Here is a 19,615-nt window from a genome sequence, read left to right on the forward strand (position 1 = left end):
CGTGACATACTGCATCCAAGGAATCATATTTATGAAACGAGAAGTTAAAACTATCCTCACCATCTTAAATAGATATGTACCTGCAGCTCAAAGGCAAGCTACAATAAAACTCTAAAATCAAATTAAACAATGTAATACTTTAAAGAAGAAAGTACTGCGATACGTAAGAGTACTTTTCAATGGATACAGAAACTTCATATATTGTATAATGGGTTTAGACTGAATAGGAAGGCATAAGATTGCCTGTAGTAGAAACAGACAATTTCAACTTCCCTTGAAAACAATGAGAACATACACCCAATCTATAACAGTGTCTGATGGAAGGTATGGTACAAGCATGTAGCCCCATAGATTACATCATGGAAAGCCAGCTTTGGTACTTGACAAGTGAAATTGGTGTGATACTGATCTTTTCTCTGCTATCCTGGGGTTATTCAGTGAATATGTTGAAGGCATTTGTAGGTCATGAAAACTGCTATAATGTATTAGAACAATCAATCAAAAGTGTACAGAGTACAATATGAAGAATTAAATGCTGTATCATATTTTATGAGTGTGGAAGCATTAATGGGACTCCTAACACCAGCCAAACAGCATATTTATTTATTACAATATCTGGGATACATTACAGGTAAGATATCTTAAACCAGTAGGCCATCCTTTTTACTAACTGAATGACCTTGGCCCAAATCTAGCACATATGCACAAAATCAAAAGAGAGTAAATGATACTTTCTTATGCAGTCATATGCCAGTGAACAAAGCTGGTCAACCAGTGACTACAAGTGTTTTCAAAAATATGGTTCTGTCATTGTCTAATAAATTGTAATAGCCATCTGAGTAGTAGTGACACTAGTAGTTGGGTGATGCTGTAACACAGAAATAATAAGAAGAAATATTTCAAAATATTACACTGCAACAAGCAGTAACATATATTAATCATGAGTGTGAGAACAGGATGTACGTCATTGTATAGTTTTTTCTGGTTACTGAGGAGGCAAATTGTGTCCACAACAGGTTAATATAGAAATTACTTCATTATAACACATATTTTATCATTTGAGATTATTTTGTATGAAATATGTGCTTACAGTGTGATTACTAGTTTTCAATTCATGTTATGATAGGGAACTTCTTAAATTTTCTGATTTCTATACAGTATTCTTCTGTTTATTAGCATCAGACTTTTACTGTTCTTTAGATGCTTGATACAACATGAAATTTTGATGTCATAAATTTCCCTTTACTTTCTCTATCAGTGTAATAGCATATTTTGTTTGTGGTAATTTCATGTAAGCCACTGTAAAAATCTCATCACTATAGTACACCAGAACGAGACTGTGTTCAGCTGCTATGGTACATTAAATACACATTGCTTCAGTGATTCATGAACTGTCAAATCGCATCAGAAATCAAGATGTAAAATTGTCCATTGTACTAATTTTTCATTTGAAGAGGAGTTAATGGGAAATAGAAGACAACTTTTTCCAGTAGAATTTATGGGAAACATAAGATAGGTGTTATTGGAATATGTATTATCTGTAAAGAAGAATGAATGTGTTTTGTATTTCATAATAATATTTCATTTTAGGAACCTCAGAAAATAACACAAATGCCAAGGTAGTTCTAAATGTACAAGTCTAAAGATTTTTAAGAACAATTTGTCACAACACATGGAATGTTATCTGCTATTGATACCTTTTGTGCTATGTAATTGTATGCATTTTGATAAACACTTGAAAATCAAAAAGGACCTGAAGTCACTCTTCCAGTTGCTATTTTGCTTAATCTCTGAATGGGAACTGTCTTACGCATGTCACTTATATTCTGATATTAACTAGCCAATCACAATATTTGGTGCAGAGAATAGGTTACCAAGGTCTGTGTAGCTCGTGGACAAAGGGATAAAGGGACCTTTCTTCTAATAGCTGCCATGAACATACTCTGCTTTCCTGCCTGCTAACACATGGACATGACAAACTGTTTAGCATAGAAGCTTTGTCTTGTGATAGTGTCAGTGGTGGCTTGTGAGCATATATTCTGGGTGTTCACAAATTTTTAGACTGAGATAAATACGAGAGTTTCAAATTAATGACATCTCCTGTATAACAGTTATGCCTATCATCATAATTACACAACTACAGCCACTGCCAGTAATAATAATAATGACAATATGCATCATGTGTCTGAAAAAAGAAAGATTTGTTTTTGGCTAATTTTGTTGTTTTGTACATAATTATGTATATTACAGGACAAGATGAAAATACCATGTAAGCTTTTGTTGCTCTCCATTTTGCATTTTTGTGTAAGTGGGAGTTTTAGTGCTTTTTAATTTTTTTGAGACAAATGTACAAGATCACTAACACATGTTTTAGTTAAAAAATTAACTTTGGGGCTGAAAAACAGACTTTTTACGTGGCATCCACGCAACAGCTTACATTTATTATACACTTCTTTGTTTGCTTGTAGTCACACTTATTTAATTTTGTCACTTTCTCAGTCAATGGAACTTGTCTGGGAGGCCCAAATTCCTTTGTAACTAACTTTTTCTGGTTATTTACTTTTCTATTAGCACTTAAAACAGATTCAACAGAGTTCATGTTGATGCTATACACAAAATCAGATTCCAGCAAGGTAAACAACCAACTCCAAACACAAACTACCATTTGCAGAAATGATTAAATTCATGTATTACTGTCTACCAACATGATCACTTTACTAGAATTGAAATGAAGCACTGAGAACCATAAAGGCCAAAAAGCACACCATTGTCCATCCCAAATTTAACTGAATATTAAAGAAACAAGTGAGACAGATTTTCATGAATGTTCAGCATAAGATCAGCAGATGTCAGAAGCATGAATAAATGCTACAGTCTCATAATTGACTATGATGTACTTTATGGTTTTTAGTGGCTCAAATGGATTACTGTACAATAAAATCCAAATCTTAATATATAATATCTCATTCATAATCCCACAAAATAGATATTTCTGTCTGTATAACTATAACATGTATTGATATCCAGTCTATATAGTGAGTGAATTGGCATATCAGAAGTATGTGAAGTGAAAGGGGATAAAAGTCTGCTGCAGTGTGCTACCATCTGGTGGCAATGACGTAAATTTGCAGTTGAGAGGTAGGGGCTAGCAGCACGCACTGTGAACTATGCACTTTGTTTATCAAATCCATTCATATTTGGCCCATACAGCAGTTATGTCACATCAGTCACACATGTGCAAAAGCTCCTTAAAGTGTGCTCGTTGCTCTGATGCAAGTTTCATGGAGCCTAGAGAAGTAACAAAGAAGTACAGACCTTTAGATTTAGCACCATATATTTCAGATTACCACATCTACATTATGTTTAACAGCATTCTAAGAAAAATAACCAATTACTCCAAAAGATGTTAAAAAATAAGTTGTTCAAGTGCTCTTGTTTTCTTACACAACAGCTGCCACTGGATATTGTTTCTGGGCACAAGGAAGCAACTTAGCCCAGCATTGTGAGGTGGTTGCTGACCTGCATTGCCTTTGTGTAATTTTATGTCACACAGTATTTATGCAAGATATTTGCAATTGTATTTCATGTGAGCAATGGTAGCTGTTTGAGTGGTTGGTTGGAAAACCAGGGACTCCATATGCATTTTCTAATCACTCATTCAGGTCTGAAAGTTACTTATCTCATCATTTTTCTTGCCATTAAATCATTTTATGAGCATTAATACGAATAAAGGATTATTTTTCTGCCTTTTGTAAATGTACAGCCATGTAAAGTCGTGGTCCATTTGAAGGGCAGTTGTATGTAAAACAAAAGACTTTGCTTCCTTTTTCTGCTCAATATATAACAGATGTGACAGTAGAAGGATGACTTTGAGAGTTCTATCCATATTACAAATTTATACACAGTGTTATTGAAGAAATACAACATCAATTTTCAATGCAATATTATAAGCCAATAACCTGAAATGACATCAAGTACATGTCCACCATTTTCCTTTGCACACATGACAAGTCTTTTATGGAAGTTAGGCATCACATCCTCCTGGACTGGCATTGGAATTAGATTAAATTTTTCCTGAATTTGATCCTTCAGTTCTTGTATAGCTTGTGGTGAGTCACACCAGAAGACCTGTGATTTCAAATGACACCAAAGGAAGAAATCACATGGTGATAGGTCAGGGGATCTTAGAGGCTAGGAAATGTCCCCATTCTTGGAGATGAGATGACCAGGAGGAACATCCTGCAGTACATTTATGGGATGCTGTGAGATATAGTATGTGGCCCATTTTGTAGGAAGATGCTGTTTGCAGTTCCAGGAAGACCAGCTACCTGCCACACTAGGGAATGGTCCAACATGTGACTACAAGATTTTATTTTTACAGTAGCAGCAGTTCCATAACTCTCTTAAAAAAAGAACAAAGAAAAAAACGACCCTTTGATTCCCTAACCGGATATGCTATATGCCCCACTACCACAGACTTTTCATGCGATGAGTATCTAAAGTCTTGTTCGTTAACGAAGCCTAACACATAAAAATTGGCTTCATAACTCTTGATCAGATTTTTGCACAGGCCTGGATTGTTGACCATGAGTTCCAACAAATCCCAGTAAAGAGTAGTCTCTCTGGGAGGTGATCTGCATTCAATTTTTACACCATCTGAATTTTGTGTAGGTGGTGTTGCAGTTCCTTGTGCAACCGATATATCAAGTTGAAGCACATACTCACATGCAGAAGCCCAGGACTTCAGGTGGAGATTTCTGTTACACTTGTAACATTTTCTTCACACATTTTTTGCAGTTCCACCTCTGATTTGTACCATATACCCAATTTCCTCAAAGTTCTGTACCCATACTTTAATAGCATGTGCCAGCAGGACTCAGGTATGACAAGTAAAATTGTAATGAGCACAAAATATGCACTGCATGGCTATGCAGGTGTCTTTGTTTTTGTAATACTCCTTCCTGGAAACATTGCACTGTTCACCAGTCGACCACCCCATCTCTACTGAACATTGCTATCAGGCTCAACAGCAAAGGTCTGTTGCCCAGCTGACACCATTCCCATTTTCTGATTCCTAACATAATGTGCTATTTCCAGGGTTGCCATATCACCTGTTTCACTACTGGACCTGTTATGTGCCTACTCAATATTCATACAAGTTGTGTCAGTTACAACATTATTTTTCACAACTCAGGCATTTATTTAAATTTGCATATGTACTCACTTAAGGACTTCATCTGTGAGAGAATTATGTTCAGTTTCATTACATTTCAAGATGAAAGAGAGTAAATTGCATTCACCAGAGATTATACTTTTTTTAAAATGAAATCTGCAGCTAAAACATTAAGTGTGTGTTACAGTTAAGCTTCACAGAACATGTTTGCAGTGAATAAGATATTGGTATGTAGCTACTACACAAACTCATTTCAGTTTATTAGGTGTCTTAGGTACAGAGTGCAAATCCATTTGCACTGAATTAATCACAACTATAAGAAGTGATTCAATGAACACAGATAGGGAGTAGCTACAGCTGACATATATACAAAAAATTATGTTGTCAATGCATCTTGTGTTATGTTAAATCCCCCATTCAATATTCCATTGCACTATAAGAAGTGTATAAAGTTAGTCAGATCACATTTTGTTCAATCGTGGGCAATATTTCATAAAAAAAGGAAGGTTTTCAGTGCATTGAAACTAGAGTATTTGTACAGGGTGTATCAAAAAGAATCATCCAATTTGGCACAACTATATATGTGAAACTAATAAACATATACAATGAATTTTGTTTTTGATGAACAGGAAACTCAAGAAGTTTTTTCATACCTTTTCATAGGTGTTCAATATGCCCCCCCTGAGATGCATGGCATATATCAATGTGGTACTGAAATGTTCCCACATTGCAGTGAGCATGTCTTGAGTTACAGCTTCCACAGTTGCTATTGTATGATATCTCAGTTGATTCATTGTTGTTAGTAATGGTTGCACATAAACAGAATGTTTTATGAACCCCCACAAGAAATAATCACATACAGTCAAGTCCAGTGACCTTGGAGGCCAGTAATGTAAGGCTGAATCATTTTATCCAGTATGACCAATCCATTGTTCAGTAATCCTTTGATTTAAAGATTTCTACACTTCCAGATGCCAGTGTGGTGGTGCCCCATCCTGTTGGTAAATGAAGTCATTTGAATCAGCCTCCAACTGTGGGAAAAGAAAGTTCTCAAGTATACTGAGACCATACACCTTTTTTCATGAAACTGCACAAAACACATTAAATTTTGGAGAGCCCCTCTCATGTTATAAAACTTTATGTAGTTGTTTTGTATCCCATACTTCCACATTATGACAGTTCACCTTTCCATTTAAATGGAATGTTGCCTTGTCACTAAACACAAAGTGCGGAAGAAAACTGTCATCCTCCACCTTGCCCAGAACAAAATTACAGAGCTCCACCAGTTGTTGCTTGTCACCTTCACGAAGAGCTTGCAGTAACAGAATTTTGTATGGTTTCACATGTAAACATCAATGCAACGCGCACCAGACAGACATCGGGGACATGTTGAGCCGTCGACCTGCATGGCAAATGGATTTCTATGGACTCCTTGTGAAACTATGGTGGAAGCATTTGACATCTATGTCAGACACTTGGGGATGGCCCGGCAATTTACCTTTACACAAACAACCTGTTTCTCAAAATTTTTCATGCCATCATCTAAAGCTCTGTGCTGTAGGATGATCCATGCCATATGTAGTATGAAAGTGATGCTGAATAGTTATAACTGACCAGCACTGCACAAAATGTAGAACACAAAATGCTTTCTGTTGTCCAGACACCATTTTTACTAGAACTGAAGTGGGCGCATACTGCTGCTACCTAGTGGGAACCATGTAGAACTTGAGAGTTTGCTCTTTCCAATAGTATGTTGTTCACACACTGATCTCAGATAACATGACAGTCATCATTTTTTTTAAATCAGATAATTCTTTCTGGTACACCATGTATAGTATGAAATCACAGATTAAAATTGAATCTAGTGACAGGTTTTCAAATTTACAGCATACAACTAATGCTTGTGTACTGGATGCCTGCTCACATTGCTTTGAATGTTTTGAAATTTTGTGTAGCAGTGAATTCTGAAATAAAAACAGCTCCATGGTCAACTACTAAATATGGAGAACCAACAAATAATTAAATGATATTATAGTGGAGCCTACAATATTATTGAAACCTCTGCTTATGTGTGCTACAGAAAAACAGTATAGTAATGAAAGAAGATTGTAAGACAACAACAAAAAGCAACTGTATGACATAGTGAAAAATACTTAATATTAAACACAGCATATATGGTATAACTGTGAAGCTGCATAGGTAATCAAGAAACAGTGGTAGGGGATTTATGTTTACATTGTATGAGCATGAGGCCTGGTGTATATGAATGCACTATTTGATAATATTAAAATATGTGAATCAAGATTAAATAAAATCTGTCAAATTATTTTATAAAATACAACTTCACACCATGTCACACCAATTTCAAATTACAATTACTACAGTCAGTGAAAACTACATTATACATGAAAATTTAAAAAGAAATATTAGCGTTTTATAAACTGCATATATAATACATACCTGTTCCCATGGACATGACTTGCACAAAATGCAAAGCTGTAATGTATAAGTGTTGGATCTATCATTACATTTTTTTCCGCACGATCAAGAAGATCACCTAAGTAGCACAAGTGACGATAGCAGCCACGAACTCCATATCTTGCACAGTATTCATCCAATACAAACACCTGACCAGGACTGAACCATCCCTGAAAGAAAACAAACTTTCAGTTTTTGCACAAAAAGTAGTTTTAACTGTTAACACTGATCCTAATTATGCCAGGCATATTTTGCCTAATTTGTATCTAGAATTCATTTTGGCTCTAAATACTTCAAATATTAAATATTTTAGTTCATTCATTACATACAAGCAGAATGATATCAGCACAATTTCTTCATATTAGTGAAGAAGTTTCAGTTGAAAGTAGAACATTAAAAATGAGAGCAGATAGAATTGGAAAACTAGAACAGTCCTGAAAAGCCTACAACTTTAAAAATACAACTGAATACCAAACATTAAGAATTTTATAAAATTTCTTCAACACAATGAAGAGTAAGAGAGAGAGAGAGAGAGATCTACTTGAAACAAATCTGCTTCCCTCCTAGTAGAATAATCAGCAAATATTTTTATCAATGATGTCAAACAAAGCACATAGGCCAATGTAACTATGAAAGAACACTACCAGACAGCTAAATGCTGGCAAAGTTTAGAATGTTAAGAGACATTTAATACAAATATTAGAGTTAACCCAATATTTTGCAAAATTGTAGAAAGAGCATTTAATAAAGCATTCCTTTACTTTGTTTTTGTATATCCTGGAATTTTCATCTTCCCATCTGATGCCTTCTGGTAACATGTTCAATTAATTTGTCTTTTTGCTGTTGCCTCATAAACAAGATTTTTGTAACTTTCTATGGCTGTAGTTTTGTTTTCATGACCTTTTTTTTACATGTACTTCAACATTGGCAGTGAGCTGAATCACTGAGAACCTAATGATGTGCAACGTATTTGACCAGAATCATACACAGTTAATTGCAAATAATGTATAAATCATCTTCATCAAACTCTCCTGTAAAAACTCAGTATGAGGAAATACTGATTGAGTCATTCATCTCAAACCAGAGCTTGATTTATCACTTCAAACAAAGTATTTATTTAACTTTACACTTTTACCATAATTATCACTGTGACTAGATTAACAGTCATCATAATATGTTATACAGAAACAGTCTACTTTGATTGCTTCTTTCTGCTAGGACACCACATAAAAAGAAGGGGAAAGCACTGAAACGAGAAGGAAGAAACAAAACAGGACATCATGGGTTGAGAGTGTAGGTGACATTATTTCAGTGATTACAAAACTGTAGCAAATTTAAAAAGAACTTGGCCATTGAGTCTTCTTACGAGTGTGACACTGTACCCCCTTTGGCATGGATGCATGCACTAATTTGGTTGGAAAGGGTGTCATTAAGTCATTGTATCCTCTCTTGACACAAGATGGCCTGCAATTGTTGTACCTGGGTCTTGATGTCCTGGGTAGTGGCATTAGGACTGAGTTGGTGTTTGTGCTGGTCCCACATGTGTTCTACATCCTCTCTCTCGGCAAGTTGGCCTGAAATGGGATGGAGTTGATGTTTATGCAGGTCCTGCACATGTTATATTAGTAACAGATCTGGGGATTTTAATGGCAAGAGAAGTACCTCAACATCACACAGACAGTTTGTAGATATGTGTCATTTGCAGGAAAGCATTGTCCTGTTGGAAACGACACTATACAGCCACGTGAGATGTAATACATGAGGATAGAGGCTGTCTGTGATGTACTGTTGTGTCCTCAGATTTCCCTTAATCACTACCAGCCATGATCGGGATTCATACTTGATGTCTCCCCACACCATGATGTCAAGAGACCATTGCGTCTCTCCAAAACACTGGAATACTGTGACATCTCACCAGTCATAATTGCCAGTCATGCTCATCCAGGGTAGTGCAACACTGTGATTCATTTTTGAACACAATGTGATACCATTATCAGCAGTCCATGCCTCCAGGCCACAGCACCACTCCAGATGTGGCAGTTTATATTTTGGAGTTAATAGCAGCCTACACATGGTATGCTTATTCCCTAATCAGCTGCCATGCAGGGATCTCATTACTTATTCTTGGATGGCAGGTGCTGATGTGAAGGGGTTAAAATGTGTTTGGAGCACAATAGGACAACTGTCACTTGTGATGGTCAGACATGGTTAACCAGAAACTTAAAGACACTTATGACTGCCCTCACATTCCCATACAGCCCAACATCAGGCCACTGTCTCTTTCAAATCATGCAAAAATCTTGAGGCTGCATTATTTGATCACCCAGCCAAACTGATCCCCATCATAAGGCCCTTCTCAAACTCTGACAGTACTGATAACAGTGTCTCCCATAAGTAAGTGGCATCTCCATGGCACTGGCAGTGATAACTCAATGTTTGATGCAGTTCGTGTCCCTTAGGTACACTACCACGCCTTATAATAAAGCTAAACCATAAACAACACTAATGAATTCTGGTGGTCATTTTATCTGTCACAAAGATTGCTAATGATTTACATACGTGCCACTGGTATATATGTTTGAAGATACATTGACATCCAACAGTGGTTTCTGTTCCACATTTGTTGCTAGGCTGTGTATACAGGGTGAAGCAAAAATGCCACTCTTGGTTGTCAAAGTGTGATTTCTCATTTAGATTCAAGATAAAAGTTTATGCAGTGAAGTCAGATTAGGTGCATTTTGAAAACACATCTATGAAAATGAGGGGCTGTTAACACTGTGACATTGTGCAGCACACTGGAATGTACAGAGGAATTGTGGCACCCCACACTATTATACTAGCCATTGTAGCTCACTGAACAGACTGCTGGGACATCAATCCCACATACACCATGGAGCTATGGTTTGAAATCTCATCAGGTTCCATTTTTAGTTTTTAGATGTCTGTTCCCTAGTTCTTGTCATTTGAGAGCAGGACATCATTTTGTCACATGACAACAGCCTATCACATGACAGCACCATCCATTAAACCGCATTCACATGTCTGCTAACTACACAGTACCAACTGGTGCCGTCAAGTTCATGTAAGGTGGCTTCCCAATGGAGTAAACAAACAATGAATATGTCAATATGCTTTTGGTGCTGGGTGCATCCAGTAACTAGATTTCTGCTGCTACTCATGTGTATGCTGCACAGTACCATCAAAGATGCCATCCGGATAAGAAAGTTTTTCGCCACCTGGATCAATACCTTTGCGAAACACATAATCTTCATCCACAGGTAATGGACAGATGTCATACAAGGACTAGATGTACTCCACAAAATGAGGATCTGATTCTTGAAACTGTTCACCCATGACCTCAGTAAAGTACCTGTAATATAGCAAGGCAATTCTAGATACCTCAAATACTGGTTGCTGAAGTGATGCAGAATGAAGAACTGCATCCATAAAATTACATGTTAACTCAGCCCCAGCAGCCACAAGACCACATTCAACAAGTACAGTTTTGTGAATGGCTTCTACACAAAGTGGAAGATAGTAAACGTTTTATAGACAAAGTGATATTGACAAATTTAGCTTCACTTCTGAAGGTATTTTCAACTTCAACAACAGCCATTACTGGCTGGCACACAACCCAAATGTACCACAGGAATGTGGCTTTCAAGCACACTTTGGCTTAATCCTGCAGGCTAGAATCATAGGAGGAGTGCAACTGCAAGACAAGTTGACTGTGCCTCTATATCATACATTTCTATGCAATACTACATTAAAAACGTTCCATTTGGTGTCTGATGAGAGCTATGGATTCAGCATGATGGTGAACCACCACACTTTAGAATTAATGTGCATAACCATTTAAAATAAGAATTTCTAGGGAAACTGTTTGGTTATTGAGGTCCAATGTTCTGGTCTCCACATTCCCCAGACTTTAATCCACCAGATTTTTATTTGTGGGAACACTTATAAGAAGACCTAGTAGACTGCATGCATGTCACTTTGGCAATGGTGGGGGCAGGTGTACTGCATCGGGTCCAGTAAAGTATGATCCTGCAAGTGGCGAAGTGTTTGCAAATGGCAGTTGGTCACTTTGAATATCTTCTCTAATGTGACTGTTTATTGTACATGTACATACCAGCACTGTGAAAGTAAAGCTTTATATTACATGTACAGAATGGAAGTATTTGTAGTATAATGTGCAATCTAGTGTGGCCTACCTACTGTATTTTTTTGAACCACATTGCACACAGACAACGTTAATGTATCTACTATTCTTTTATACTGAATTTATTTGTGACTTGGACAAAACATAATGTTTGTTTGTGTTTAACAAGAAGCTCACATTATGTCTTTATGTTTAAGGAAAGGTAACAGTAACAGAAATAAATATGCAAGATACTGTATTTTGGAGTGTAAATTGGATACAATTTGATGCTTTGACTGAAAAAACAAAAAGCAAAAAAAAAAAAAAAAACTTGGTGCAAATGTGTCTCAAAACACCAACAAGACATCATATCCATTCCCCACATCATTACATTGTCTTACTGGGCTAATGGGACAGCTCTGACATAGTGCAGAGTTCATGCTACCTGTTCTTGGCCAGGCTACAGTTACAGTGTTGCCAGGGCCTCAGTTTTTAAATCACATTCCTGTTAAACCTGTTGGTGGGAATATGTTTTTCCACTTACAGATTTGTCTTGAATTGTGATGAGGAATCACATGCTGGGCACAGAGTGTTTCATTGTCTCTTCACCCTGTACAGCATGACTGCTTTCAAACATGCAAAGTATTCAGGGCACAGAACTTGATGTATGGTTAACTGAAAACTAATACAACAAATGAGGTGAAACATTTGAACCACCAAAACTAACAGAGTAGGACGTTATGCATAATCCTGGTGAAAGGATAACACCAAATAATAATAGACTATTGACATACTCAACAATGGGCAGTGAACTGATAACTTCAATGAAGCAGATATAACAGTCAGAAGGTGAGACATATACCAATAGTAGACATGAACAAAAATTTTAGATGAGACAAAGACAAATATCAATCAGTATAAGGAAACCAGAATAAATATTAGGAAAGGAAACAAAGTGAAAGCAGGACAACAAAGTAGCCTCAAAATATGAAAGAGACTAACTGCAAAAATAAGGATAGCAAATGAAAAAAAGTATTTAATATCCTGTTGACACTGAGTTTATTACAGATGGAGCACAATACTGATTTGTGGACTGTCAGAGAAATAAATTGATCAAGGCCTACATTAACACTTAAGCGGTCACACGGGGTGTTCAGAACACCCCAGTCATCCTTATCGATGGATTATTACATAATAGATAGGAGTATAATGTTATTTTCTTTGGTACCTTTCTACGACATAATTTTAAAGCTTTGAGTAACAATAGAATCTAAAATGGAAGCTCAAGTTCCAAGAAAACAAGCAAAAATGTGTCTTGGGGTGTTGTCGGCCTTTTTATGTTGCAATGCTGGGAGAAAGCGTACAGTTGTGTTTCGTACCAGCTGCTTGTATTTTGTCACTCTGTGCAGTTAAAACAGCTATGTATCATTATGAAATAGAACAAGAAAGAGAGCAGAAGCTTCTGGAAGAGGTCTTAGATGAAACTTTTGAAGGAGGAAAAGAGGAAGAGGAGGATACAGACAGTTGTGAAGTTCTCTCTCATCACAGTGGCATGTAAACAGAGGGTGGGTACAACCTGGAACCGGAACTGAAAGTAAGTGCAGTGGATGATGAAAGCAAGCATTCTTTTTTTATTGGAAAGGATAACGTTACAAAATGGATGAAAATTTGTGTGAGTTGTAACGTAAGAACTGGAAGTGTAGACCTCATTATTCATCTCCCTGGTGTGAAAGCTATCGCAAAATCTGCAAAAACTGCTGTGGACTGTTTTTTGATAGTTATAAATGACATAATAATTAGAATGATTACATCATGCACAAATATTTACATACAACACATTGCATCAAATTTCACAAGAGACTGCAATGCCAAGCCAACAAGTGAGGAAGAAATCAACTCTCTTGTGGGTCTGTTGATATTGGCTGGGCATTATAGGGCAGAACACCAAAACTTGGAAGACTTATGGGACACAAGTGGTTTTGGAATTGCAATATTTCATGCAACAATGAGTTTATGGCACTTTCGTTTCTTATTGTATTGTTTGAGATTCAATGATATTCGAAACAGACCACAGCATAGAGAACTTATCACCTAGCTGCGTTCAGAGAAGTATTTGAATTATTCATGTCAAACTGTCTCAGTAATTATACTGTGTCTGAATATACAACAGTGGATCAACAAGCAAGCCTATGAAATATGGTTTGAAAATTTTCACCTTATGTGACACAAGAACATGTTATACTTTGGGGATGGAAATCTATGTTGGGAAACAGCCAGAGGGTCCCTTTGCACTGTCAAATTCGCCTAAGGAGATAGTAAATAGACTTGTATGGCCTATTGAAGGCACAGGATGCAATGTCACACTAGACAACTGATTTTGTTCCATATCACCAGCTGAAGAGCTCCTAAAAAAGAAACTTACAGTAGTAGAAACTCTTAGAAAGAATAAGAGGGAGCTCCCACCAGAATTTCTTTGCACGAGAGGTAGTGAACTTATAAGCAGCCTTTTTGGATTCAAGAAGGATATCACCGTAGTTTCAAGTGTGCCAAAGAAGGGCTAAAACGTTATTCTACTTTCATCTTTGCATCATGACAGGGCCATTGACACTAATACTGCAGAGGAAAGAAACCAGAATTTATAACAATGTACAATAAGACCAAAACAGGTGTGGACACAATAGATGAAATGTGTGACACTTACCCCACCTCAAGAAACACTAGACGCTGGCCACTTGCCCTATTTTTGCGAATAATTGACATTGCTTGCATTAACACCTTCATCATATATGCATATAATATCAATGAGAGGATTTCCTGAAGAATGTTTTTAACGTGATGCTGGAAGGTCATTAGTAAATCCCATAGTGTGCATGAGAGCAGCCGCTCACTCCCTGCCTAAACAAGTTAGACAGAGAGCCACAAAAATGGCAGGAGTTAAAGACATCAACAATGCACCACCTTCTGAATAAAGAATTCTTAAGCCCAGGTGCTGCACAGTTTGTCCTCAGAGTAAAGATATAAACGTTAAATCGCACTGTGCTCGATGTTTGAAAGTTATATGTGTAAAGCACATGAGAAATATGTGTGAAAAGTGTTACGATAATGCACCCCTTGCAGCCAGTGGTAATGACTGATTTCATAAAATGTTTGTATGAGTTGACTGAACAAATGTTTAGTTATATGTATAATGTCTTGTACCTGTAATACAGTATGAAGAATAACAGAAATAAATAATTAAACAAAATATCATAAGAAAATGGGAATTATTGGATATGTTTCAAATAACACAAATTAATACTAAAGTAATATTAAATAAAACAATAATGTACCAGGAGATAACATTCTAAACAGCCATTTGTGGAGTAAACATATTCATATCAGTGATGTACTGCACAACAATGTCATTATAGCCACTTTTATTTGGGGTGTTAGCAACACCCTGCATGAATATTAATGTTACAAAAAGTTATGCGACCGCACAAGGGTTAAGTAACAAGTTAATAATCAGGACAAAATGATTTAGAGACATGATGGAAAACATAAATATGTATGACATCAATATAATAGAGGGAAACATTCCACATGGGAAAAATATGTCTAAAAACAAAGATGATGAGACTTACCAAACGAAAGCGCTGGCAGGTCGATAGACACACAAACAAACGCAAATATACATACATAAACATACACACAAAATTCAAGCTTTCACAACCAATGGTTGCTTTATCAGGAAAGAGTGAAGGAGAGGGAAAGACGAAAGGATGTGGGTTTTAAGGGAGAGGGTAAGGAGTCATTCCAATCCCAGGAGCCGAAGACTTACTTTAGGGGGAAAAAAGGACAGGTATACACTCGCATACACACCCATATCCAACCACACATACACAGACACAAGCAGACATTTGTAAAGGCAAAGAGTTTTGGGCTCCCGGGATTGGAATGACTCCTTACCCTGTCCCTTAAAACCCACATCCTTTCGTCTTTCCCTCTCCTTCCCTCTTTCCTGATGAAGCAACCGTTGGTTGCGAAAGCTGAATTTTGTGTGTATGTTCGTGTTTGTTTGTGTGTCTATTGACCTGCCAGCGCTTTCGTTTGGTAAGTCACATCATCTTTGTTTTTAGATATATGTATGACATCAAGTAGACTTGAGCTCATTATGTCATAAATAACATTATATTGTCTCAACATTTTCACCATTTTCTCATTTGGAGATCCACTGGATTATTTAGATAAGTCACAGATCCTGTTATATGATGTGTTGTGATGTGTGGCTACTTTCATAGCAGATAATGGAATGTACTTCAAACATTTGTTTTATGAGGGAGTGTCAGCAATTTTCTATACTCTCTCCATAATACAACTTCATTATTCTCACACTGTCTTCTGTGCATTCATGCATATGGTTGGTACCATTGAGTTGCATTCTGATAGTGATACCATAAACATGTTCACATTGCTAGTAGTTTCCAACACAGGAGAACAATGATAAGTGATTAATTTTTTTTTAATCAGATGGGGTTAAAAGGTCTGAAATTAATTTTAAACTTTCAGAAATATGGGAATGGAGCTGTGTCACATAAAAGTGTTTGTTTATGGATCAAGATGGTTAAAAGTGGCCACATGAGTGTGGCCCATAAAGAGGGAGCAGAACAGCCATTGACTTCAACTGCAGACCAAAAGGCTCAAGCAAGCTCTGCAGATGTTTCTGCAGATAGGCCATTACCATCAATATTGCGGCATTGTGATTGGACACCAGGCATGTTTCCACCTATCAGGTCATCTAGAATAAACTAAGCTTCAATAAAGTTTCCGTGTGGTGGGTACCAAGATACCTTACTTATGAACTCAAGGTAAAACATGTTGTTGTCTGTCAACACTGACTTGATCACTTCAATAGGGAAATATATAGCATGGAAAAAACAAAAGAATCAAAGAATCTGTCAATGGCATGAAAATTTATGATAACCATTTCTGGGATGCAAATGGGCCTGTATGGGAGAGTACATGACAAAGGGAACAATTGTCAATGAATAGTGTTACAGTGAATTCTTGGAGAATATGCTAAAGCCAATAACTGATGGCAAACAGTAAGGGCTGTTGTCAAAGAAAGGTTTGCTGCCACATGGCAACATCCACCTGCACATGTCTCACCACAGTGTTGTAATCATCAAGAAATTGGGGTTTGAGCTGATGGAATACCCTCCCTCTTGCTTCATCTGATTTTTATTTGTTTGGGTTGCTAAAGGATGCTTTGCATGGTCTTCAATTTTCCTCAGCGATGGAGGTTTGGAAAGTGGTGTAAAAGTGGCTTTGTGACCGGATGACAATCTTCTTGATAGGACTATTCAAACAAGGAGACTGCTGGATCAAATGCATTGAAAAAGAAGGCCTACATGTTGGAAAGTAATGTACATGTCAAACTGCTGTTTTGTTTTGTTTTGTTTTGTAAATACATAAATACATTGTAGAATGATAAGTGTAGCTAATTTTTGACTCTGCCTTGTTTATTTTATTACACTAAAGCTGCAGTAGCATGCCATATAAATACTCTGTAATAAACGCATCACTGTAGAATTCTCTGTAAATTCAATGGGCACATTGAAAATATATAATCAATGAGAAATTTGTAATTGGGGGGAGTGTCTTACACAGAAAAATGCTAGCAGTCAAAATGCTAGACAGTTTTTGTTGAAGTAGTCTACATGTACTGATATTTAGAATGGTAAGCAGGGACCTAGAAAACAACTTTAACAAAGCTGGCATGTATTTCAAAATAGACAATAGTCTGATAATCCTTTGACTACAAGAGGCCATCTTTGTGAAACATGAAAAGGGCAGCATAAGAGAAGGAGCTACTGAAGGTGTAGAACAGAAATTCCAAATATTGGCACAGTATTATTTACAATGTTTTGGCTTCTAGCAATAATCATAAAGCTTACAGCAGAGGTTCAGAGAATTCCAAATACAGAGTGTGCCAAGCAGCATGAAAGTTTTCTAAATGTAACGTTCATAATAGGTACAGATATTTCTGAACTTCAGGTAATTACTGCCAATTTTGAACCTAAGTCACAATAATATACATTTTCAAATTTACACATCTACAATTCAGCAAATATACCTAATACTTACAATAGTACACCAAATTAAATGCTGTCTACATATGTTACTCTATGCTACTTAATTACTGTCTAGTATTTTGATAGTAGGAATGTCCAAAACATTTTTATACCTCTAACAATTAGTGACCTATTATGAAATGAATGCATATTTTGCAAATACATATTGATTCCAGCTGTTTGTGACACTTGAAAAATTTTGCTACACTGGGACTCAAACTGGGATTACTCACTTATCACAAATGGGTACCTTAACCACTCTGGCTGCCTGTGCCCACCTCCAAGACAAACCCAAACTTCCATATGTCACAATGCCTATTCACTTATGTTCACAAATTCCATGAGTCCCACACAGGTAGAGGAAAATACTTTGTTACTGCATTTTAGCCTATGAAGGCATTACAAAGTCTGTGTTCATATGATGTCTGTATCTTTACATTAGAATGTCCTTCAGATTTGCATGCATATATAAAGGAACAGACACTGTTCTTCTTAATGAGATTTTCACTCTGCAGTGGAGTGTGTGATATGAAACTCCTTAGCAGATTAAAACTGTGTGCTGTACCAGTACTTCAACTCAGAACATTTGCCTTCCATAGGTAAGTGCTTATCAACTGAGCTACCCAATCATGACTCACAACTGACCTACACAGATTTACTTCTTCCAGAACCTCATCTCCTACCTTCCAGACTTCACAGACGCTCTCCTGTGAAAGTTGCAAGGCTATCATTCCTTGATGAAAGGATACTGTGGAGACATGGCTTAGCTACAGCCTGGAGGATGTTTCCATAATGAAATTTTCACTCTGCAGCAGAGTGTGCACTGATATGAAACTTCCTGGCAGATTAAAACTGTCATTTTTGGGTAACTCAGACGATGAGCACTAATTAGGTTTGGTTGAAGTCCCCATTTATGAAAGTACTGCCCCATTGGACTTACATCTTTTATTAATATATCTACAGTGACCTCAATTTGTTTGTGATGTGTTCCTATCACCCAGTCATCAACATAACCAAACTTTCTGGACTGAGTGGTGGGCATATCTGCAGTACACACTCTAAATAATAGCAGACCTAGGACTGAGCCTTGAGGTAGGCCATTTTTGAGGGTTGAGCCATGTATTGACTCATGCTACACCTTGTGTTTAGATTGCATTGGTTTTCCTTTCCTTCCCCTGACATGTTTGTTTGATATGTTGTCTGTCGTTAAGTGGCTGCTTGGTTGTCTTTTCCCTCTGCTATCGATATCTGCATTTTTGCTTCCGGGAAACTACTATGGAGGAAGTGGGATCTTTGATCGGTTGTAACCTCATGTGGTGGCATGGAAGTAGGGGCATTGCGCACAGAGAGAGGGTGGTGGACACGGGAAGGCAAGGTGCCTCTCCAGTGCAAAGCAGGCGTGGTCGGTTGTATCCAGTCGCCACGTGATGTATGTCGGTTGTGTGTAACGAGCGGGTCGAGTTGACAGAAGAGCTCCCTGCGTGTTGGTTGTATACAGAATTGCCCCATGAGTAGTTGCTGTTCATTTCCCCTTGGTGGGACGTTAACAAGCTTCTTTAAATCCTCCGTTTCAACACTGGAGTTTAAAAGGAGACACCTAACATGAAGAAGCGGTCACTACCCAACAATGTTGCAAAGAAGACGTGAACTACGGTGACAGAGCATGTTGTCGCATGACCGTGGCATGTTGGGTACGCTGGCGACGCGTGC

General features: G+C 37.2%; 1 protein-coding gene across 1 annotated transcript in view; it reads right to left on the reverse strand.

Moving 5' to 3' along the window:
* LOC126470456 (calcium-dependent secretion activator-like) overlaps positions 1 to 19,615 on the reverse strand; it is a 1,485,604-nt gene that overhangs the window by 487,087 nt on the left and 978,902 nt on the right. Inside the window, exon 18 of the mRNA XM_050098305.1 lies at positions 7,634 to 7,821. Within this exon, the coding sequence (XP_049954262.1) occupies positions 7,634 to 7,821 (188 nt within the window). The remainder of the gene's footprint in view (positions 1 to 7,633; positions 7,822 to 19,615) is intronic.

Source organism: Schistocerca serialis, chromosome 3 (assembly GCF_023864345.2).
Source record: "Schistocerca serialis cubense isolate TAMUIC-IGC-003099 chromosome 3, iqSchSeri2.2, whole genome shotgun sequence".
Lineage (NCBI taxonomy): Eukaryota > Metazoa > Arthropoda > Insecta > Orthoptera > Acrididae > Schistocerca > Schistocerca serialis.